The following is a 25,104-nucleotide window of genomic DNA, read 5'->3' on the forward strand; positions in this document are numbered from 1 at the left end:
GGAATGTATGTATGCATAACGTGCAAATCTATCTTCCGGTTTCGCTATGATCACTTTTTCTCTCTAATAGATTGTATGTTGTTGTTGTTTTTTGTTTTTTTGTTGGTTTTTTTTTGACAGTTTTTATTAATTCAATATATTTTGACCGCTATTCAAAAGCTTACCAATTTTTGAAACATTTCCTCGAGATTTATTTTCGATTTTGAATGTGTCTTTTCTTTTCTTTTCTTGCGAAGTCTTAAAAGCAAACTACTTGTGAGCTGTTTAACCTTTAAATGTACTCACATTTCATAGTTTTCAATGTTCTAAAAAAGTGTCTAAAATATATATATAAGTGTATGCTTTGCAACATATGTTTTTGTTTGAACGCGCGGCATGACATGTGATAATTTATATAACGACAACGAAATGGGTTTATCGATGTATGAAATATCCGGGTAGTTTATTATATACCAGTCCGCGGTAAATACCAATCCGCGGTTAGATAGCAAATGTGACGGACTTTATTTCGTACTTTTAGAGAGAAAACAATGTCGTCTGCGACAGGAATTTTTCTGCTGGTGACGCTGGCGGCAGCCTGTTCTGTCGCTGAAGGATGGTGGTGGAACTTGTGAGTATTTTCGTTTTACTAGTCTGCATCCTTTTTTGACTTATTCAGACTCATGCTAAAAAATAACTTGTAATAAGCACGTCTGATTCCAGACTCATTTGCTCATTTGGCTTATCGGGATGACTCATTTTATGATCTAATATTTTATAGTTGTCATCCCTCTAACGGGTCCCGAAACGCCTATTATTTGGACTATTGTATGAGTTGCCCGTACGACTCGAACGAATATTACCTTTAAGGCATCGCCTACAGTGGCAACCATTTGACTCAAAATTTTACATGCAAATTTTCATTAAAATAAAAGATGACTAAGTGGAAACTATAAAGTCAATAAATTTGTCATAATTATGTTTAAAATATCTATGTGAACATATGCAAGTAGAAGGATGTGCATTTCACTACCTGTATTATGCCTTTATTCGATATTTTTTATGACAAAATTTTGAAATTTTATCTGCAGTCAAACTCGATATATATTCAATACATTTCAAAGATAATTACAGCCAATTGTAAAGCAGACCGTGAAGAATAAAGTCTTCAGAAATTATTTTGAAATTTTGCCTGATTACTGAATTATACACAAAAATCTCAACACCATCAATTTATCCAATTTGTATTATCTGTTCACACATAATGTACATGTATATAAACAGGTGATATTATAGGATTATGTATAGGTTTACCTGGCTACCTGTGGTCAGTAATGCATGTACAAACAACATTTTAAATTAAATTTACATGGGGTTGTCTTTTTGTGTCTAATGCAATAACCAGGAACAATTTCGACAAAAATCCGTAGGAGTTTGCAGTATACATATTGTGCTATGAAATTAACTAAATTTTGTCTTTGTAATATCTTTTATATTGGAGTTCTACTGCACATAAAATTTCAATATTTTGGGGTAAATTTTCTGTCTAAACGAGACTCAAATATTTTACAAGCGGCATATGTACTATAAATCATCATATGCTTCTTATGTTGATGATAATTTGACCAGCTGTTAAGGCTTTAGTGCAATTTTCAAGAGAAAAATACTCGGCCTGAAAATACATGAACTGATACTGAGTTGTGACTGTGGCGATGCCTTAGACATTTCGACAATTATTAGGTGCTACTTCACTATACAGATCTATACAATGAAGAAAGCAAAATAAATGTGACACATCTAATATTTAATTAGTTTTTAGCTCATCTGATTTTTTGAAAAAAAAAATGATGAGTTATTGTCATCACTTGAGCGGTTGTCGGCGTCGGCGTCGGCGTTGCCTGGTTAAGTTTTATGTTTAGGTCAGCTTTTCTCCTAAACTATCAAAGCTATTGCTTTGAAACTTGGAATACTTGTTCACCATCATAAGCTGACCCTGTATAGCAAGAAACATAACTCCATCTTGCTTTTTGCAAGATTTATTGCCCCTTTTGTACTTAGAAAATATCAGATTTCTTGGTTAAGTTTTATGTTAAGGTCAACTTTTCTCCTAAACTATCAAAGCTATTGCTTTGAAACTTGGAATACTTGTTCACCATCATAAGCAGACCCTGTACATCAAGAAACATAACCCCATGTTGCTTTTTGCAAGATTTATCGCCCCTTTTGGACTTAGAAAATCAGTTTTCTTGGTTAAGTTTTATGTTTAGGTCAGCTTTATCCTAAACTATCAAAGCTATTGCTTTAAAACTTGCAACACTTGTTCACCATCATAAGCTGACCCTGTACAGCAAGAAACATAACTCCGTTTTGCTTTTTGCAAGATTTATGGCCCCTTTTGGACTTAGAAAATATCAGATTTCTTGGTTAAGTTTTATGTTTAGGTCAACTTTTTCTCTTAAACTATCAAAGCTATTGCTTTGAAACTTGCAACACTTGTTCACCATCATAAGCAGACCCTGTAAAGCAAGCAACATAACTCCATCCTGCTTTTTGCAATAATTATTGCCCCTTTTGGACTTAGAAAATCATTTTCTTGGTTGAGTATTATGTTTAAGTCAACTTTTCTCATAAACTATCAAAGCTATTGCTTTAAAACTTGCAACACTTTTTCACCATCATAAGTGGACACTGTACATCAAGAAACATAATTCTATCCTGCTTTTTGCAAGAATGATGGCCCTTTTTAGACTTAGAAAATCATGGGTAGGACAATATTTCTATTACACAAAAAAAATCAGATGAGCGTCAGCACCCGCAAGGCGGTGCTCTTGTTACTGTATCTGTCTTCTTTTTTTTTTGAAGAGCGTAACACAGTTATCAACAGCGCGCTACATAACACTTGTAAGACCCGTCCAGAAGACACCTATTCCGGCCTTGTCTGAAAATACTCATAGCCCATGGACATCTACATTATTCTTCGTATAAACCGTTACACAAGTCGGATATATTGATTCTAAAACCAATCCATACTCTTTCATGTTTTCACTATTATGATATTTTATTGCATGACCTGTCTGGTCCGCTTAGCCTACTTATTCAATAATTTAGGAAAGTACTTAATCCTGTACTACACTAGTTTAACTTTAATGTTGTTTTGTTGTTTTTTTACAGTTACAGTACATCCACTAAATACATGTATTATTTACACGCAACGGTATGTTATTTCTTCAAAGCGTTAGAAGTTCGTCCTCTTCTCAAACACACACGCTACATCTATCTTTTATACATGTTAAAATAGCTAGTGAAATACGTCTCTCTTACTTTGTTGTCATATCAAATATCTACATGGCAGAGGCAGGTGTATTAGGCGATGCCAAATTCCGAGCGACCTCAACAAAAATTTCACCTTTGAGAAAAAAGTTAACAATATCAGATTTTGAAGCAGTTCAATTAGACTTGAAAAATGAAAGTAGCATTAAAACCTGTTTATTCTCCTTTCACAGTCTTTCAGAAGACATTGTGCAATAGAAACTACCACAATAAAGATAAACTGTACCTTAAGATGTTTCCTGAAGAAAAAAAAATCCTGCAGTAAAGAAACACTTAATGAAAATATATGTTAGGAAAAAATAATTGCCACTGAATTTTCAACCTATGATTTCATCAGTAAAAACTAAATTATATAATGGGATGTTGTATGTATTAATGTATACAAATACGTGATTTTTTTTCACAAGACTAAGTTGTGCACGTGTAGATTTGACATCGGATCCAACCAGTATGAGCAGATTCATTGCTCATGCTTTTGACAAAATGACATGTTTTTTTTTTTGTAATTAAATGGTTACCATATTTTAACACGACCAATTTGTATAGAAATGTACATTTTTAGCCTTGATAATTGTGAGAATGATCTTTTTTGTTTATTTCAATACTTAATGATATGTTGTTTAGTCCGATTAAAGTATAAAAAAATTATGTTACAAAATGGAATAGTGAGAGATACGTTTCGTGCGTACAGTCAAACCTGTATATAAAGACCAAGCTTGGGAGAATAAAAAAAATGTCCTTATATACATGTGGTCGTTATTCACAGGTTAAGATACACCTTGGAACCGAAGCTTGCGGTCTTTAGGGCTAGGCTGTTTCTGTTCACAGATGGTTTCTATGTCACATGTTTAACTGTATTTCAAAATGTTGTTTTTATCTGTACATGGCTTCGTTCGAAATCTAAAAGTAATTTTAACCACCTGTTTTCTACCTATTGTAGTCTAGGGGAACTTCAACGCCTCTTTTAGACTTTTAAGTGGATACTTTAAGAGTTTATTACACTTGGCAAAAGGTATTGAAGGGTACGCTGTAGACTATCTAACCTGTTGTAGATAAGAGAACAATGTTCTAAAGGTTAGAGTGCTCAGAGACAGACGCAAGTCACTAAGTTGGCATGAGCACATACGGTATTTATGACCAGTATGTTAAAATATCTTTAACATTTTACAAAAACATCAGTTTTGCAATATTCTGCAGTAGCTATTGCCAATAAGGCATCATTTTAAATACCCACTGCATACTATTATTTATTTAATTGGAAAGTTGTACCTATATCAATATATTTTGATTATATAAACCGTCCGTAACTATAATAATGTTTAATAATTTCAATGAATTTATGAAAAGCAGGTAATCAATTGTGTTAGAATGTTAAGCCATCTGATCTTGAAAAAAATGATGAGTATTCGATATACGTTGTCGGCGTCGCGTTGCTCGCTTGCTGGTTAAGTTATTAGTAGCTTTCTCCTAAACTATCAAAGGTATTGCTTGAAACTTTGGAATACTTGTTCTACAAAGCTGACCTGTTATAGCAAGAAACATACTCATCTTGCTTTTTGCAAAGATTTATGGCCCTTTTGTACTTAGAAAATATGATTTTTGGTTAGTTTTTGTTAGGTTCAACTTTTCTCCCAAACTTCAAAGCTATGCTTTGAACTTGTAATTCTGTTCACCATCATAAGCAGGCCTGTTACACAGAACATAACTCATCTGCTTTTTCAAGTTTATTGGCCCTTGGATTAGAAAATATCAGATTTCTGAGTTAATTTTATGTTTAGGTCAACTTTTTCTTTAACTATCAAGGGCTATTGCTGAAACTTGCTAAACTGTGACCACATAACTGACCCCTGTACAGCAGCAGCGTGAACTCCATCTGGCTCTTTTGCATTATTATTGCCCTTTTAGGAATAGAAAATCATATTTTCTAGTGTTGTAAATATGTTTTAAATCAAACTTTTTCATAAACTACAAAGCTATATGCTCTTTGTACTAAATTGCACAGTTTTTCACCATCATAAGTGGACACTGTACATCAAGAAACATAACTCTATCCTGCTTTTTGCAAGAATGATGGCCCTTTTTAGACTTAGAAAATCATGGGTAGGACAATATTTCTATTACACAAAAAAAATCAGATGAGCGTCAGCACCCGCAAGGCGGTGCTCTTGTTTTTTGTTGTTGTTGTTTTTTTCCGACCGGAGACCGGTGTTGATTTCATCTGTACTTCATGTTCATATCTGGGATGAAGGCTATTTAACAGCTGATTAAAACTGTACATTTTGATTGGTGGATGAAAAATGAATATATAATATTTTCTTATGGGGTATGCAGGTGCTCTAAACTGTATTGTTAGACAGTATTACCCGTTGCAAGGCTCCTGTGGAAATAGCTTGTAGAACGTCACAAACCTGAATCCCCTCGGTAGTGAAACTGCGCCAGCTTTTCGGCCCCTCCTTTTTAGTCTTATTTTTAGTCAAAGTTTCCTAGATTATGATTAATATAATTATTATGTAAAATATGTGTTCTGTAAAATATGTTCTACATAAAAAAACATGAAAATTTATAAATACCCAATCGTATGTAAAAGTGCATGCACGTTTCGTAGCTTAAAGTGTGCATTGCCGGACTAATGCGGTCATGTATCTTTTTTAAAGATACTTCTTGTTTCGAATGTACTGTAATTTTTTCATAAATTTACTAAAAGTATCTCAAACTTTTCTGTCCAGATGTCAGGGTCTCGCCGTTAATAAAGGTTGAATTACTGGAAACATTTTAATGATATACATTTCCTTATTGCGTCGTTACGGAAAAAAACAACATATTTGTAATAATTATGTCTGGATATGCAGTGGTTTCAAATGAATGAACAGTTCAATATCTTTATTAATTCATACAGTAATTTACATTTAACTTGGCATTCATCCAAATCTTCATAAACCAGGAAGAGCACGTAATATTGAAAATGAGGGTAATTCCCCAACACATTTCTTACTTGTGCTTCTAAGGTGATTAGTCACATTTTGGTCAACAAAAAGATTTGTTCAAAACTTTAACAACTGATTATTTACAGTTATTTGTGTTCACTGAGTTCTTAGTACATATCAGATTTTTAGTAGAAGTATTTTTAAAATTTGATTTTCCTATCCTGGTTGCCCAACCAAGATAGCGTTATTTTAGCATAAGTGTGAATTTAATAAACATGTTTTGCCTAAGGAATAATATGAGTATAAGCACTGTTGTACCAAGTTTGTCAAAGATTTGCATTGTCAGGTATATATTTTACCAAAGCTTATCAAAATACAAGTTTATAGAATTATCATTACCTCCCTTTGTCTATCTCAGTTGCGCAACCAAGATAGATTGAATAAAGATGAATTGCAGATACACACTGTTTCAAAACCGGCCTTTTGTTTCAGGTAGTTGAAATATCCCAATATTTATTGAATTTGAATTTAAAAAGTAAAAATTATATTGAAATCAAAAGAAATAGTCCAATTTTTAAGCACTTTTGTATTAAAGGGAGGTAATTACAAATTTGCATGAAAAGTAATGAACGGTTTATTTGCAGTAGGGATCTAACTCTACGTAAGGGGTCTTTTTGTTCCTTAGATAAATCATTAACAGAATATCTGAATACTGAAAAATGTAATAAAATGTGATTGACCATATAATTTTCATGTGATGAAGCCACCCAGCTGGCTTACGGAAGGTCGGTTGTTCTACCAAGGTGCCCGCCCGTGATGAAATAATACCCGGAGGGGCACCTGGGGTCTTCGCTTGAAAGTCGCCATATAACCTATAATTCTGTCGGTTTGACGTTAAACCCAACAAAAAACTACTGCTATTTTTGTAGGCCCTACTTGCATTTTTGGTCTATCTCTACGGTATGATTAACCATGGTACCATGATATACCTGAAATTCTGTGGAATTTTTCAGTCGTTAATGTACTTATGATAATCTATTTTTAATGTCTAATGCTGTCGAGATAGGACCCTGTAGTTAAACATGACCTATCAAATGAACAATCTACCACTTATAATAAACCAGTCCTATTTCGTGACTTTAACTGGTCATAACTGCATCACGAGTTGGATTAATAATTACCCTATCCTTGTTCTTGGAAATTTATCATTAAAAATTTATTTTAACTGCAAAAAAAAAACTGCATAAAATCTAAAAACACGGATATACGCTTACATAGTTACTGAATCAGTGAAGTTCGTACGTCACTGATTAATATTCATTCAGATAAATTAACATTTAAATGGGAATCCTGTTCAGATAAAATTGATTTCTGCCCCCTCTATCGACCGTTAAGATTGTAATACAAAACATACATTTAAAGTCGAGTGCATCTGATTTATAAATACTTATAACAAAATCATATACATATGTACATGTATTAAATTTTAAGTGCCCGTGAATCATATTTCTAAGAAGCCTTATACGATATTCTTTTCCGGGATCAAGTAGCTGATATTGTATTTTTCCTCCTTCGCAATAAGCCAGACATGTTACATTAAATACATACATGCGGTCTTATCTTTTCCGTGAATTATTGAAATATTAGAGTCAAATATATCTGAAAAATATCAAAATATTAGATATATTTTTCGCACGGTAAATATCAAATATACAATATAAAAGCATTGAAAACATAAATGAAATAACATAACACTTGTGTTAGATATTAGAAGTATTCAATATCTTCATTCTTGAAAACATTGCATAAGGTCATCACGCTGTGAAAGATATTTCGTTCTTACACGGCAACAAAAATTAATCAGTTGAAAATTGACCAAATGATCTTTTTGTTAAGAAAGCAGAAATTACTGACGACCTTGAACTTCAAAGTTGTTTTTCCTGTTCTAGTTGAAATTCAACTTGAAAGTATATAAGCAGGCTAATAATGCAATGTCATGGTTGGCAATTTCATACATACATAATGTATAAGATAACGAAATTTAAAAGGGAAACAAAATTGCACGTAAATAATAGAGCGCTTTAGTTTCCTTTTTTTGGAATGCAGCCAGCATCATAAATAATTATCTCGTATACCCGGGACACGATTTATGTATGGATGATAGAGCCCAATATTGCTTTGTTCGCGGCGCGTGACTGGCGTTGCTATATTTAGAATTTGTACTTTAATTGAACAAAATGCAAAGGTCGAATGTAATTTACGTAACTCTCGGGTAACTGAAAGTACAGTACAACTGCACGTATTATCATGGACGTACATATACCAGCCCAAAGAATAGCCGCTAAACAATCGCGGCGTCCCAGTTAGTCTGGCTATATACCGACTAGAAAATCTTCTTTTTTTAAATCATTTCTCTTGATCTTTCCTGTGTGTGTGTCGTTGTTTTTTTTTTTTTTAGAAAAAAGGACATATTATACAAAATTTGAACAGCCTCAGGAATTATCTCCTGTGAACAAAATGTAGGGTCTGGAGACAAACTACGCCCCAGCCGGAAAACCCAAACCTAGCAATAATTGGCTATTATAGTGTAAAAGATATATAAGCTATTCTTTTGGTAACGTTCACTATAATATGGTTATTAGTCCCCTACTGGTTGAAAAACCAGTTTCGAGAACTATAGGAATGCGTTTTTCCGTCCGTCCGTCCGTCCGCAATTTCGTGTCCGGTCCATAACTCTGTCATCCATAAGGGATTTTAATATTACTTGGCACAAATGTTCCCCATGATGAGACGACGTGTCGTGCGCAAAACCCGGACCCCTAGCTTAAAGGTCAAGGTCACAATTTGAGGTCAAAGGTCAACAGGGCTTTTTTCCTGTCAGGTCCATAACTTTGCCATCCATGAAGGGATTTTTGTCGAACCCGCTTGTGGATGCGAAGACATAGTTGTCCAATTGGCTGTTCGGTGTATGTGCGTGCGTCCATGCGTGCGTCTGTGCGTCCGTCCGTGCGTGCGTGCGTCTGTCTGGATTTGTTTGTCCGGACCATAACTTTGACATGCATGGAGCAATCTTGTTTACATTTGGCACGAATGTTAACCACAGTGAGACGGAGTGTCATGCGCAAACCCCAGGCTCCTATCTCAAAGGTCAATGTCACATTTACAGGTCAAGGGTCAAATTCAAAAATGACTTTGTCCGGAGCATTTCTTCTTCATGCATGGAGGGATTTTGATGTAACTTGGCACAATTGTTCACCATCATGAGACGGAGTGTCATGCGCAAGAACCAGGTCCTAGGTCTAAGGTCAAGGTCACATTTAGAGGTCAAAGGATACAAGAATGACAACATTGTCCGGAACATTTCTTCTTCATGCATGGAGGGATTTTGATGTATCTTGGCACAAATGTTCACCACCATGAGATGGAGTGTCATGCACAAGAACCAGGTCCCTAGGTCTAAGGTCAAGGTCACACTTAGAGGTCAAAAGTCAGATACAAGAATGACTTTGTCTGGAGCATTTCTTTTTGATACATAGAGGGATTTTGATGTAACTTGGCACTATTGTTCATCATCATGAGACGGAGTGTCATGCGCAAGATCCTAGAATTACTTCCCTTTGTTGTTACTATAAATAGCTAATATTCGTAACTTTTTTTATTACTGGTCCTAGGGAAAAATCAAGACCACTTTTCTGTAGTACAACATGCATGTTACATCCAATTTTCAGGTGAATTTTGACCTATCTTTACTGGTGAAGATTTTTGTGTGGACTTAGAATATTGTTTTAAGATTTACGTCCCTTTGTTGTTACTTTAAATAACTTTTATCGCATAGTGCGGCAATTTTCCTTTGATCTTTGCAGCATGTTATACATAGTAACACACATTATTACTACAAAACTGTGCTGATATCTTACAAAACTGTTGCGATATATATCAACACGGAAATCTCTATGGAGTTTCATAAGAGAAAAAGTGTTCCGATATATATCAGCACAGTAAAACTGTTCCGATATATATTGGAACACTTTTTCTCTATTGAGGTCGTATCAAGGGAGTATATTTTTTTCTTTTCAAAGAAAAGATGATTTTAGCTCCAATTTACAGTTCACAGAGAAAGAATTGTCACAAACACCTACATTTATAAAGTAAAAGAATAAATAAACTAGATTATTTCAAAAACTTGATAGTCATTGCCAAATTCAGAAATACATGAAATATATGAAATTCTGAGATTTCTCAAATGTTTCTTTTTCTTTGATTTTTTTTACAAACAAAACAACAAGTTTTACAATATGTCTGGCCAATGAAATGCAAAGATTTAAAACCAATGCAGAAATTTGTTGGGTACTTTTATCTGGGGAAGTTTTAGTGTTTCAGTCAGCGAGGCGCAGAAAGGGAATCAAAATAGTAAAAATAATAATAAACAAATTTAAATGAAAATAATATATAAATTTTAATGATAAACTATGCGATAAAACAGTTATAATATGTATGCTCGTGTGTTACCAGGATATATCAGAGCTAGGGGTACATCTCGTTATTTTTCTCTTCACATATCTGTCTCGGCCTACCGGCCTCGACGATATGTGCAGAGAAAAATACCCTCGATGTACCCCTAGCTCTGATATATCCTGGTAACACACTCTCACACATACTATAACTATTACATATTGTAACTTTTTGCAATCTCTTATTTATTTGGCATAAATGCTTGCCTCAATGAGACAGGGAGTGTCATGTGCAACTCCCAGTCCTTTTGACGGCTGGCGGGCTCGACATGTTGCCCGTGGACATCTAGTAATATTACTTGGCACAAATGTACCTCATAATAAGATGATGTGTCATGCACAACTTTCAGACCCCTACATCAAAGGTCAAGGTCACACTTGGCAGTCAAATGTTAACATGGCATGAACAGGGTCTGTTTCCTGTCCGGTCCATAACTCTGTCATCCATGAATGGATTTAAATTTCACTTGGCATAAATGTTTCCTATGATGAGACGACGTGTCATACGCAAAACCCTGACCCCTAGCTGAAAGGTCAAGGTCACAATTTGAGGTCAAAGGTCAACATAGCTTTCTTCCTGTCCGGTCCATAACTCTGTCATCCATGAAGGGATTTGAGTATTACTTGGCACAAATGTTCCCCATGATGAGACAACGTGTCGTGCGCAAAACTCGGACCCCTAGCTTAAAGGTCAAGGCCACAATTTAAGGTCAAATGTCAACAGGGCTTTTTTCCTGTCCGGTCCATAACTCTGCCATCCATATAGGGATATTAATATTACTTGGCACAAATGTACCTCATAATAAGACAATGTGCCATGCACAACTTTCAGACCCCTTCATCAAAGGTCAAGGTCACACTTGGCAGTCAAATGTTAACATGGCATGAACAGGGTCTGTTTCCTGTCCGGACCTTAACTCTGTCATCCTTGAAGGCATTTTAACATTACTTGGCACACATGTTTACCATGATGAGACGACGTGTCATACGCAAAACCCTGTACCCTAGCTGAAAGGTCAAGGTCACAATTTGCGGTCAAAGGTCAACATAGCTTTTTTCCTGTCCGGTCCATAACTCTGTCATCCATGAAGGGATTTTAATATTAATTGAAACAAATGTACCTCATAATAAGACGATGTTCCATGCACAACTTTCAGACCCCTAGCACAAAGGTCAAGGTCACACTTGGCAGTCAAATGTTAACATGTCATGAACAGGGTCTGTTTCGTGTCCGGTCAATAACTCTGCCATCCATGAAGAGGTTCTAATATTACTTGGCACAAATGTTCCCCATGATGAGATGACGTGTCATGCGCAAAACCCGGTCCCCTAGCTCAAAGGTCAAGATCACAATTGGAGGTCAAAGGTCAATAGGGTTTTTTTTCCTGTCCGGTCCAGAACTCTGACATCCATCAAGGGATTTTAATATTACTTGGCATAAATGTTCCCCATGATGAAACGACGTGTCATGCGCAACACCCAGAACCCTAGCTTAAAGGTCAAGGTCTCACTTGGAGATCAAAGGTTAATGGGACATTTTTCCTATCCGGTGTATAACTTTGTCATGCAAAACAGGATTTGAATATTACTTGGCACAAATGTTCACCAATATGAGAGGGAGTGTCATGCACAAGAACCTGGTCCCTAGGTCGAAGGTCAAGGTCACACACAGATGCCAAAGGTCAGATACAAGAATGACTTTGTCTGGAACACTTCTTATTCATGCATAGAGAGATTTTGATGTAACTTGGCATTAATGTTCACTATCACGAGACAGATTGTTGTGCGCAAGAATCAGGTCCCTAGGTCTAAGGTCAAGGTCACGCTTAGAGGTCAAATGCCAAAAATCAAGAATGACTTTGACCGGAGCATTTCTTCTTTGTGCATGGAGGGATTTTGATGTAACTTGGCACAAATGTTCACCACAATGAGGCACTCTTGCTTTTTAGAGTTATTTCCCTTTGTTTTTTACTATAAATAGCTTATATTGTAACTTACTTATTACATGCCGTAGGGAAAAATCAAGACCAGTTTTCTGTGGTACAACATGCATGTTACATCCAATTTTTAGGTGTATTTTGACCTATCTCTACCAGCTAAAGAGTTTTGTGTGGACTTATATGGATATTTTTTACTATAAATAACTTTACCTTTGTGATAATCGGCCAAAAATGCTATATGAAAACAACTATATGGTTTTATATATACAAATTTTAATCCAAGTCTTTTGTTTATAGCATACGGTACTGTATATATAGTACAATATTGTTTATACATCATTGACAGATATCAGTTCATTATGCTATACTGCAGAATTAGGTGCCTTCCAGTAGGGGACTTTGTATTGCATGGCAATACTTCTTTCACTTGTTATAATAGTAGCTCGATCAGGGATGCTGTATTCGGCTGGAGTGGATTTTTGCCAGATCGGATCTCACGAGGCGCGCAAGCGCCGTGTTTGATCCGACCTTGCAAAATACACGAGAGCCGAATACAAAATCCCAGATCGAGCTATTGTTATAATGACCCTCCACCTTTTTGCCGTTTGATGTTTTGTTATTGAACGAAATCTCCTTAGTGAAATTTTATGAACTGTGTCAGGTCATGCATATTAATGAAAGTAGTCCGGAACATACAATATAAAGGTACCATGTGGATTTTTTTTCTGCCTGTTCATATTTACTTGTGAAATACAAGCCGTTTTCCTTCAGAATTTATATAGGTATATAATAAAATTTAATATTCAACGACTTTTTTCATATTATTTAAGTGATTGGAGTACCGAGGAACCCGCCAACTGTCCGCACGAAAATCACGACACTCACAAATGTTCCACTCTGGAGTCAATGAATGCCACGTGCATATCGATCAAATGCTGTGATGAGTTCGGTGACGACGAGGATTACTACGAATATGATGACGACGCTTCATCGGAATCTGAAGAGGTTTACTATATTGGCAAAGTTTCAGATTCGTGCAGGTATGTCTGGTTGTCATGTTAAGTATGTCATATGAATTCTTTTCTATATAGTTTGATGCCTGGGCTCGTATTTATCAACATTTGAAGTCTTGAGTTGAGTTTAGACTTAGACTCATTAAAATGCTAAATTTCCTTTTCGCTAGATGTCATTCTTAATTAAGCACAGATAGTACATGAAAATTCATTTTGTAGGTACAGGTAGTTCTGCAAATTTCAGTAGTGAACATACGCTATAAAGTTAAACAAAAATTATTACAATTTGAATGTTTGCCAATCTTTAGTTACAAGTTTCAAACGTAATACATTGATGGATACAGGCCCAGGTCTTGCTCATTACTAGTGTTTATCCTGCTTTTTTTCGACCAATGCATGCTGGACATTTTCAAAATGTTACCGTATTTATTCCTATGGAAAGCACAAAATGTACATATCGATCTCACGGAGTCGGGAGGCTATGAAATAAAATTTTCAGCGAAAAGAAACCAGTGTTGGTCGCTATACGGCCCCCTCTCCCCTTCCGATTTCTTAATACTGAAGATTTTTTTAAACAGTAGTTGCCTTCTATATATATGACAAAGAAATTAAACAATGTCTAGAATGATAAGTTTATTTTGTCAAAGATGAAAGCATCAGCTTTGATATAAAAGGAAAACCTCCAAATTTAAAAGCTTGGAACAAGATAGTAAAGAACACTGAAGACTTGTATATTTCGTTATTTGCCGTTGCCAAGTCAAGTCAGTACTTTTATTCGGAGTCACAGTTTACATGGTGTAAAAACATGATAACAGATACATACACATAAATGATAAAGTTCATACTTACTGTCAAAATAGAGGCACCCCATTTCAACTCCTCGTCCGTTTCAAACTTATACAGAAGTGCTGTTTTCATGCATTTGCAATTAACATCGTGTATTTTTTTTTTTTTGTTAAACTTTCAGTGCGTGTTACACAGTGAAACCTTGTTCTATATACAAATGCTACACGAGATGCTGTGATGGATATGAGACGGACTTCTACGGACGTTGCAGTAAGATAATAAAAACATTTTTATAACCTTTTTATTGTGTACTTCCATAGAAACATTTGTTATGTAAAGTTTAATTTTACTACATAAATGACTAGATGGGATGTTTCGCTAATGGTAGAAAACTAACGATGTTGGATTAGCGACGTACATTTTGGATTGCTGTACACACTGGATGTTAACTAGACTCGTATTTATTGCACATAACATAAAAAAATAGCAAGGGATACAGTGACGCATTGGATTAGTAGGCTGTGCTTAAACGGCAGCTGTCCATGTTCGATTCGGCGACTAATGTTCAGTGCCGGATGATATTGTTTCCAGCAATAAAACAATAGGTTGACTTAGGTTGGATGGTGTGGAGGTGACACCTGCTGTGGGCTTGGCTGAAAATAGGTTGTTCTGTTTACTCTAGGAAGACACTGATGTCGAACAAGAACAATTTACCTTAACTTACGTTAATATTAAGAACACCAAAAACTGGCTATTACTACGACTTGTAAATATAAAACATTATGAATGATATATTTTCATTAACTTTAGGCTTTGAGAATGAGATTCACAAAAACAAGTTGTATACTTAATTTCTTTCTTTTCACAGGAAACAAGACCGGCAATATTCAGTGTCAAAATGGTGGATCGCCGATGCCTAACTTCTGGGGACAATACACTTGTACTTGTCCGAGTGGTTTCTATGGCAAAAGTTGCGAAATCCGTAAGTAAAACTGTTTTATAATGTAAATCTGTATCATTTCTTGAATTATAAACTGATTTTTTGCATCATTTACGTGCAGAGAATGAGGGCCGGGGAGGGGAGAGGGGTCAACGTATTCATAACAGAAGACTAATACATGTTTTTTCATAGTATTTTTTACGTTTTGAATAAATTTAACAGATAAGCCTTAAACTTGTTTTAATTGCAGCGATTTGTCATTGTGAAAATGGCGGTGAATGTGTAGTAAAGGACGGCCAACCATTCTGCAACTGTTCCTACGGCCACTCTGGTGAGCGATGCGAGCATTGTAAGTATATACATGTGTATTGGTAATATATGATATAAAAAAAAATATTTTTTTCTATGCTTTTATTTAAAATAATAATTTGCACATCGTAATTGCACTCTGTTAGGCGGTCAGTGCCTCTAGTTCGTGTTCGATTGTGTTTCAAAACACCAATGTTTTATTTTTCACTTAAATGTATTTCTCTTCATCCAGCTTGAAAGAAAAAATACCTTACTTGTATTCGTTGACCTTTTAAGCAATCTCTATGGATATCTTTTGGTTTGCAGCAAAGTTCTTCAAAGGTCAAGGTCACTCCGGTTAGATTTTTCAATAATGGTGGTTAACGTTTCACGGCACACTTCTCAGTTTCGTTTATATATCTCATAATATTTCTTAGTACCGGGTTCTCTTATTCCCTAACTTCTAATCCATACTCCAACTTCTTCTACCCCAATCTCTACTCAGCATACCCCTTCCTCCTTGCCCCATCCCCCAAAAAAAGACATTCGCCACACCAACATATCTCATATCGTTTCTCAAATGCACCTATACTCGCTTGCCTCCACCCCTAACTCCAAACCCATTTCAACCCCTCTTTTTCTTTTTACCTTTCTTACACTTACTAATATACGGCTATATCTCACGTGGTCTCTTAAATTTCCCCCATATTCTTCCTTCTACCAACTCATTTCACTCCCTCCCATTCCCATCACGCCCACCCCCTCCCTCCCACCGAAAAAAAAGAAATAAATTACATTTGGTATACTTACTTTTATCTTATATAATTCCCTGGTATCTTTTATCCCTGTACGTTCATTTATATACACTTTAGCATCCCTCGTCCCCCATACCTCTGTCCCTAACCTCCGTTTGCCTTGCAGGTATTGCTTTTTTTACATTCCACACATCCCACTGCTACATAAATCCTTCCATTTTTTACATTGTTCACATTATATTATATATTATCTTGCTTATATTGTTTCTTAGATTTCTGCTACGCCCTTGCCTACCCCACCTTTGTAACCCTGCATTACATCCCACACTTCAAAATTCCCACTTAGTTCTCATACCACACTGCTATCATACCTTTTCTCACACTTACCTGTATCTTTCATTATTTCTTAGATTCCCTCATACCCTGGAACATACCCAATACAACCCCCGAAAAAACTTATCCGACACCTACTTATATCTTGTAATAATATTATTAACTTGGTAAACATTTTCGAAAAGCCAAGCATGTTGTCCTACCAATATATCACCATATAAGAAAAAGTCCTGGAACACTGAATTAAGTACTAGGATTCTTTCTCCAACAAAGTTTATGTACAACATCTTGAAGTTATAAAGTGGAAAATACTGGGTGTAGGGGTGAGGGAGAGCGCAAAACTCATATGATGTTTGAAACTAGTGTTGGCTTAAATAGCTTTTAATATTGTCAAGCCTTTATTTAACGCAACGCCGCAATCGCTTTTATATAATTGTTTCAGCCTTGTGTGATACTGAGTGCAAAAATGGAGGCAGGTGCCACAGAAATGGCACGCACGAGTTCTGCGAATGTCCACATAACTACGTCGGCAAGTACTGCGAACATTACTGTAAGTTATTCTACTTTACCTACTTTATAACCCTTAAAATTAAACATGCAAATTGAACTAGTTTATCAATGTGTTAATATTCAGTTTAGTCGTGTGACTCAGTGAGGTAAAAGAAACAGTTTATTCAGGTTGGCTATATGCATGTTTGTTACAAGCTGTTGCGTTATAGTTAATAATCGTTACATGAAATGCATATATAACAAGATAATGGACAATAAAACGCAAGTCTTTATAGATATTCAGTTATTTAAAACTAAATATTGCACAGGGGCATACAACAACACCGAGATACGCCTGAAAGAACAAAAAAGAACAATTTTTCCGATGAAATATAACCCTGATCAAATACACAGGCACGGGTCCAGTGTATATTTTTTTTTGTTTAATATAATTTTTTCACACAAATATACTTTATATATGTTAGTCAAATGAAAAAAAAAAATCGATGACAAAAAATCCGGTCATAGTGTCATATACATTGAAAAGGTGAACTATGCGAGCGTAACGCTATGGGAAGCTACTCGGCAAACTTGTGGAACATTTCAAAATCGGAGTTTATACACTTGCAGCCGCTACCTGCATGATCGCACCTTTGAAACATTTAAAGCCTTCCATAAATGCTAAACTGACCCCATAAATTGCTTTGAAAAACACAGTACAAGTCTCTACGAGCGATATATTTCAAATATCCCCGGTGATTTCATTCCGGATAGCGGACGTGTTACTGGTTTTTATCACTTCGTTTGGCAGCTGAAATCACCGGGGATATTTGAAATATTTCGCTCCTAGAGACTTGTTCTGTGTATTTCAAAGCAATTTATGGGGTCAGTTTAGTATTTATGGATGGCTTTAAATGTTTCGAAGGTGCGATCATGCAGGTAGCGGCTGCAAGTGTATAAACTCCGATTTTGAAATGTTCCACAAGTTTGCCGAGTAGCTTCCCATAGCGTTACGCTCGCATAGTTCACCTTTTCAATGTAAATGACACTATGACCAGATTTTTTGTCATCGATTTTTTTTCATTTGACTAACATATATAAAGTATATTTGTGTGAAAAAATTATATTAAACAAAAAAAAAAAAATACACTGGACCCGTGCCTGTGATCAAATACACCATTAAAAGTGCTTTCACTTCAGTGTGTAAAACTTTTTGCTGAATTAGCATGGAAGTCTCGTAGCAGAAAGTGCATACACATGGATATGACTAATTAATAATTATAAGGAATTCCTATATTAGTGAAGATATGGACCTCGAGATAGCAGGCTGAGGCTCAGACTCTTTCCTGAACCTTTTATTTCCCTTGAATATAATAGTGTTATTATGACGAATAGTGTTATTATGACGGTAGCTAGACCTGGGATTATGTATTCGGCTTGAGTGGATTTTGTCGGCGCGATCCGTTTTTTTGCAAAATACACGAGAGCCGAATACAAAATCCCACATCTGGCTTTATTATATACCTCCACCTTTTTGGGTTTTTTTAACGAAATCTTCAATGTTTGTCGATATTAAAATAGAAATGAGTGAAGCTTTTGTGTATGCTATTTATAAAACTGTGTCAGGTCATGCAAATTAAATGAAAGTAGTCTTGCAAAAGGTACAATACGGATATTTTTCTGCCTGCTCATATTTACTTGTGAAATACAAACCGTAGTTTTGACAGAATTTATATAGGTATCTAATAAAGCATATTATTTCTACATGTATATGTGTATTGTATCTTAGTCGATCAGCCCAGCACGTGCCCGGTACCAGAATACAGGCACCCATACTGTGCGACATACTGCACGGGAAATTCGAACTGTAATGGAGATGAGGTTTGCTGCAAGGAGGGCTGTACTACCAAGTGTCGTAAACCAAAGGCAGAGTATTGTGTGCATAATTACAGGCGGTACAAGATCGGTGAAAGTTTCAAACCGGACGCATGCACGGTATGCATGTTGCACGATTGGATTAATATGGCTTGAGTTTAAAAACTGAAAAAAAAATGCATTCTATATATGAAATAATCATACATCTATTGAATTAGCTGTTGATCAGCAGTGGGAACTATTTGCGGCCCATATATTGTGCTATAAGTATCTATATCTAACGCATGTTTTCTGGGCTAAAGTCAAAACTTGAAGAAATGTCTGTGAAAATTTGTTACAACGGTTTGCCGGTTAGTAGTTTTGAATTCATGTAACGTTCAAACGTACACGACATTCCTATATATTGCAGAACTGTATGTGCACCAGTACAGGGAGAGCGGTGTGTAGTTCTACGGATTGTGAATATACCAGTCGATGTTCAGATGGTAGCAGACCGGAAACCAAACCAGGGCAGTGCTGTCCGTCTTGTCCAGGTAGGGTATATATTGCTTAAATAGCAAAGAATGGATATCGACGTTGTATAAAAACACATTAGCGAGTGTGTTTTCAAGACAAAATGGTGCCCAGTGTATGCATCTGTAGATTAAGCCATTTTTTTTACTTTAAAGCGGCATGCCTCCAGATCGTTCGACAAAAAAATTTTAAAAAAAAAAAATGTCTTGAAATAAATGCTATATTTCTTAAGAAGGCTTTAAAACTTAATTACTGACAAACTTTATGTTACGGAAACACATGAGAATTTGCTGTTTTTACTACTTTTTACGATGAAAATCGAAAAGCGTTTGTCACGCTTTTACTCCAGGTAAACTGTCTCGATTATAAATATCTATATTTCGAGGTTATTATTCACTGCTTCAGCTATAGCGCTATTGGTTACGACGACGGAAAAATATCTTTATTGCCGCGGCGGTCCGGGGTTCGATTCCCGACGCGGTCATCTTTTTTTCTTTATTTGGAATTTTAAAAATATTTTAGAAACAAAAATTCGTATTCTAATGTTCATAATATGATCAAACTTCAATTTGAAAGAAAGATTATGTTTTAGCCAAATCTGGAGGTCAGTGCCTTTAATGTCAAGAAGTATTTTCCTTTTCATGGTTAACCTGATCGAAGGGAGGTAACCATTAAACGGCCGCCCTTTCAAAAAAAACTTAGATCTGCGAGTAAATCAATCACAAAATTCAGTTCATTAATAGGAAAAAATAATATGAAAAACTTGATAAAAGCCGAAGAGGGTGTATTCAATAAAATCTATAGTAATAAAAGTTCGTACGTATCAGAATATTCAAAAGACGCGATTCGTTGATAAACACCATTTAGTGGAAGTATAATCCATTTGTCTTTATTTGACAGACAAACCGTCGCACAAGCCCCCTGTAATTTACGGGTGTCCCACTGGTGTTCTGTTCGTAAACACGACAACCTACGACGATTTGGTCAGTCTCAGCGAGAGGAATACATTTATCAGATCTTCGGACTATAACAACAGAAGACTCGAGGTATACACGTTCATTGTATCATATTGTATTTATAATTTCAACATGTCCAAAAACTTGCGGAACGATACTAATTTCACTTGGGTAATGATTACATTTTACTCGGACTTTATCATAGACTCCTTGTGTAAAATCACAAACTTTAAACTAAAATCAAAGTATTAAATTTCAAATAATTTTTCAATGAAACTTCGATGTTTTGTATTTTGTATGGTCTTCGGCATGTAAAATCTAATTTGACTTCTGAAAAAATGTGATATTCATTTCTGAATTCACTATATGTTCATGATTGGTCAGCCCGGTGTCAGTATAATGTGACTGAGTGGGGTATCTTGTCATGTATCTACGGCGTGATATTCCAGTGAGGCAGCACTATAAAGTTTGGCATTGTGCTCACTGCTACAAGTAGACATCGTCGTTTATATGACTGAAAAATTGTTGAAAAAGACGTTAAACCCGAACACACACGCGCACGCGCACGCGCACACGCACACACACACACACACACACACTATATGTTCATTGTAAAAATACTTCGTTTTACCAAAGTGGAAACTGGCAGGTGCTTGAAAATGCAGCTCTCTGATTGGTCAGTTAGAGTGCCTGATGTAATGATAAAGTTATGAATTACTATTTCAAAATGAGTAATCAAAGGGAAAAAGTGTCAGACAACAAGTTTTGACAGCATTGAGAGATTGTCCTTCGCTTAAACAATAGATGAAACAAAAGAACACAAACATTAAGAGTACAATGACGGCTATTTAAGTTGTTTTTTCCGAAACAGAATAAAGAAACACATTTTCATTATGAAAAACTGTGATGTGATGGGCAAGGATCTGTCTCCCTGTGACCTGTCACACGTTGATAAGTGTTTTACATGATACCGGTATTTTTAAGGTTCCTGGCATAGAGGTAATGGTGACCGATTCATACATACCGATGGTCGTCTCACCTTTTGCATATTTACATGTACAATATATAGCAGATACGAATTATCTATTCATATTTAAGATATTATACTCAGTTCAGAATATTGCTAGAAAACATTGGCGGCGTCTCACAGATTCTTCTTTGAAGTTGAATTTATCTTATTGTTTGACATTATGACAGTTATTTTACCAGATTTATATAGACAGTTGATACCAGTACTCTTTTATTTCGTTCATTGACTTCATATTAGTGATATCTCATGATGCTCATCTGAAAATATGTGATTTCATTTCTTTTCTAGGTGAAATTCAAACCAAGTTATGTACGTCACTGCCAGTGTAAAAATCCACAGACAAAGGCGACCGCGGTCCAAGCTTACGCAAGAGACAATTATGGTAATGTCGCCACGTGTACTTTCAAGGTGGCTGTGTTGGGTAAGTTAATCATAGATTACATTTCGTGATCTTTAAAAAGCCAAATTAGGACTTAGTATCAACTATTTTGGACATAGCAACTTCTAATTAGGGCTAAATTACTCCTAATTAGGACCTAGTTTCTCCTGTAAGGAGTTTGGAAAACCTAATTAAGACTAAGAAACATCACGTGATTGCAGGATTTGCGTCCTGGTGCCAGTGTTATATTTTTTGTTTGGTTTAATGTCACACTGAAACAATTTTAGGTCGTATGGCGACTTCCCAATTTCTGATGGTGAGGGAAATATCCAAGTGTCCCCCCCCCACACACACCCCCCGAGCATTATTTCTGTCAAGGGAAGGCGTTTGGATATAATCGCCCACCTTTCTCAAGCCAGCTCCACGTGGCTTCCACACATCCATTCTACGCCCCTAGCGAGATTCCGAATCCACAGCGGCGAGGGGCAAGTAAAAAATCAGTCAGAGACCTTAACCACCCGGTCATGAAGGCCCCTCAGGCAACTTCTTATTAGGACTTGGTAGCTGCTAGATAGGACTTCGTAACCAAATTAGGAGTTTGAAAAGCCTGGCAAGGACTTAGTAACTTCTGGTTAGGAGAATAGGACTTAGTGACTTCTAATTAGGACTAAATACCTCCTAATTATTAGGACGTTTTACCTCCAAATTAAGGATCCCAGTATGAACCTTTTTATACGCCCGTTTGAAAAACGGGACGTATTATGGGAACGCCCCTGGCGGGCGGGCGGGCGGCGTCCACAGACCTTGTCCGGAGCATATCTTCTACATGCATGAAGGGATTTTGATGAAACTTGGCACAGTTGTTCACCATCATGAGACGGAGTGTCATGCGCAAGAACCAGGTCCCTAGGTCTAAGGTCAAGGTCACACTTAGAGGTCAAAGGTCATATTCAAGAATGACTTTGTCCGGAGCATATTTTCTTCATGCATAGAGGGATTTTGATGAAAGTTGGCACAATTGTTCATCATCATGAGAAGGAGTGTCATGCGCAAGAACCAGGTCCCTAGGTCTAAGGTCAAGGTCACACTTAGAGGTCAAAGGATACAAGAATGAAAACTTTGTCCGGAGCATTTCTTCTTCATGCATAGAGGGATTTTGATATAACTTGGCACAAATGTTCACCACTATGAGGCGGAGTGTCATGCGCAAGAACCAGGTCTCTAGGTCTAAGGTCAAGGTCACACTTAGAGGTCAAAGGATACAAGAATGAAAACCTTGTCCAGAGCATGTCTTCTTCATGCATAGAGGGATTTTGATATAACTTGGCACAAATGTTCACCACCACGAGACGTAGTGTCTTGCGCAAGAACCAGGTACCTAGGTCTAAGGTCAAGGTCACACTTAGAGGCCAAAGGTCAGATACAAGAATGACTTTGTCCGAAGCATTTCTTCTTCATGCATGGAGGGATTTTGATGTAACTTGACACAATTATACACCATCATGAGACGAAGTGTCATGCGCAGTTCCCTTCTTTCGAATTACTTCCCTTTGTTGTTACTATAAATAGCTTATATTGTAACTTTTTCATTACTAGTCATAGGGAAAAATCGAGACCACATTTCTGTAGTACAATATGCATGCTACATCCAATTTTGAGGTGTATTTTGACCAGTCTCTACCTGGTAAAGATTTTTGTGAGGACTTACAATTTTTTTTTTTGATGTTTTTTTTTTTTTTTTTTTTTTTTAAGATTAACTTCCCTTAGTTGTTACTATAAATAACTTATATTGTAACTTTTTTATAATTGACCGTAGGGAAAAACCAAGACCACTTTTCTGTGGTACAACATAGATGTTACTTTCCAATTTTAGGTGTATTTTAAGGTATCTCTACCTGGTACGGAGTTTTTTTTGTGGACTTACAAAAACAAAACACTTAATTATTACTAAACAACCACAAAGTTAAAATTCCATTTGCAAATACAGGTGCTAGAGTAAAGAAATTTGCTGTGACGGGCGTATATTGTGACATTCTTGCACTCTTGTTAAGTATTTTGAATATATGCTACTGAATGCATATATTCAACAATATTTTTTGCCAGCAAGCCTTGTTTTCTACGGAAACTTTATTTTTGCCGTTTTAGTCTAATATACCAGTTCAACTATTTGTTTCGTTTGTATTTAATGTTTTTGCAGTTTTAGACCTAAACCAGTCAAACTTTTTTATCCCCCCGCCAAAGGCGAAGGGGATATTAGAAATGCTCTCCGTCCGTCCGTCCGTGCGTGCGTGCGTGCGTGCGCGTCCGCAACGATCTTTGTCCGGAGCATAACTCCAAAAGTACTGGAGGGATTTTCTTCAAACTTCATACACTGATAGAACACATTGGGAGGAAGTGCAGTGTGCAAGAACAATAACTCTACCTTGCCTATTTTTTGAGTTATTCCCCTTTATCTTATTTTCTTAAAAAATTTTGTCCGGAGCATAACTCCAAAAGTACTGGAGGGATTTTCTTCAGACTTCATACACTGATAGAACACATTGGGAGGAAGTGCAGTGTGCAAGAACAATAACTCTACCTTGCCTATTTTTTGAGTTATTTCTCTTTATCTTATTTTCTTAAAAAAAATTTGTCCGGAGCATAACTCCAAAAGTACTGGAGGGATTTTCTTCAAACTTCATACACTGATAGAACACATTGGGAGGAAGTGCAGTGTGCAAGAACAATAACTCTACCTTGCCTATTTTTTGAGTTATTCCCCTTTATCATATTTTCTTAAAAAAAAATTGTCCGGAGCATTTCTTCTTCATGCATAGAGGGATTTTGATATAACTTGGCACAAATGTTCACCACCACGAGACAGAATGTCATGCGCAAGATCCAGGTCCCTAGGTCTAAGGTCAAGGTCACACTTAGAGGCCAAAGGTCAGATACAAGAATGACATTGTCCGAAGCATTTCTTCTTCATGCATGGAGGGATTTTGATGTAACTTGGCACAATTATACACCATCATGAGACGAAGTGTCATGCGCAGTTCCCTTCTTTAGAATTACCTCCCTTTG

General features: G+C 36.2%; 1 protein-coding gene across 2 annotated transcripts in view; it reads left to right on the forward strand.

The window, feature by feature from the left end:
* Positions 1–39: 39 nt before the first annotated feature.
* Positions 40–25,104, forward strand: part of LOC123528780 (neurogenic locus notch homolog protein 4-like) — a 28,550-nt gene continuing 3,485 nt past the window's right edge. The window contains exons 1-11 of one of the 2 annotated variants that reach the window (XM_045308778.2): positions 40–73; positions 521–610; positions 13,515–13,724; positions 14,665–14,753; positions 15,352–15,465; positions 15,674–15,772; positions 17,242–17,349; positions 19,078–19,283; positions 19,573–19,696; positions 20,577–20,722; positions 21,951–22,083. In XM_045308778.2, the coding sequence (XP_045164713.2) occupies positions 531–610; positions 13,515–13,724; positions 14,665–14,753; positions 15,352–15,465; positions 15,674–15,772; positions 17,242–17,349; positions 19,078–19,283; positions 19,573–19,696; positions 20,577–20,722; positions 21,951–22,083 (1,309 nt within the window). In that variant the 5' untranslated portion in view covers positions 40–73; positions 521–530. Of the gene's footprint in view, positions 74–376; positions 611–13,514; positions 13,725–14,664; positions 14,754–15,351; positions 15,466–15,673; positions 15,773–17,241; positions 17,350–19,077; positions 19,284–19,572; positions 19,697–20,576; positions 20,723–21,950; positions 22,084–25,104 lie in introns of those variants that run through there. The other variant, XM_045308777.2, reaches the window with a different exon arrangement.

Source organism: Mercenaria mercenaria, chromosome 13 (genome assembly GCF_021730395.1).
Source record: "Mercenaria mercenaria strain notata chromosome 13, MADL_Memer_1, whole genome shotgun sequence".
Lineage (NCBI taxonomy): Eukaryota > Metazoa > Mollusca > Bivalvia > Venerida > Veneridae > Mercenaria > Mercenaria mercenaria.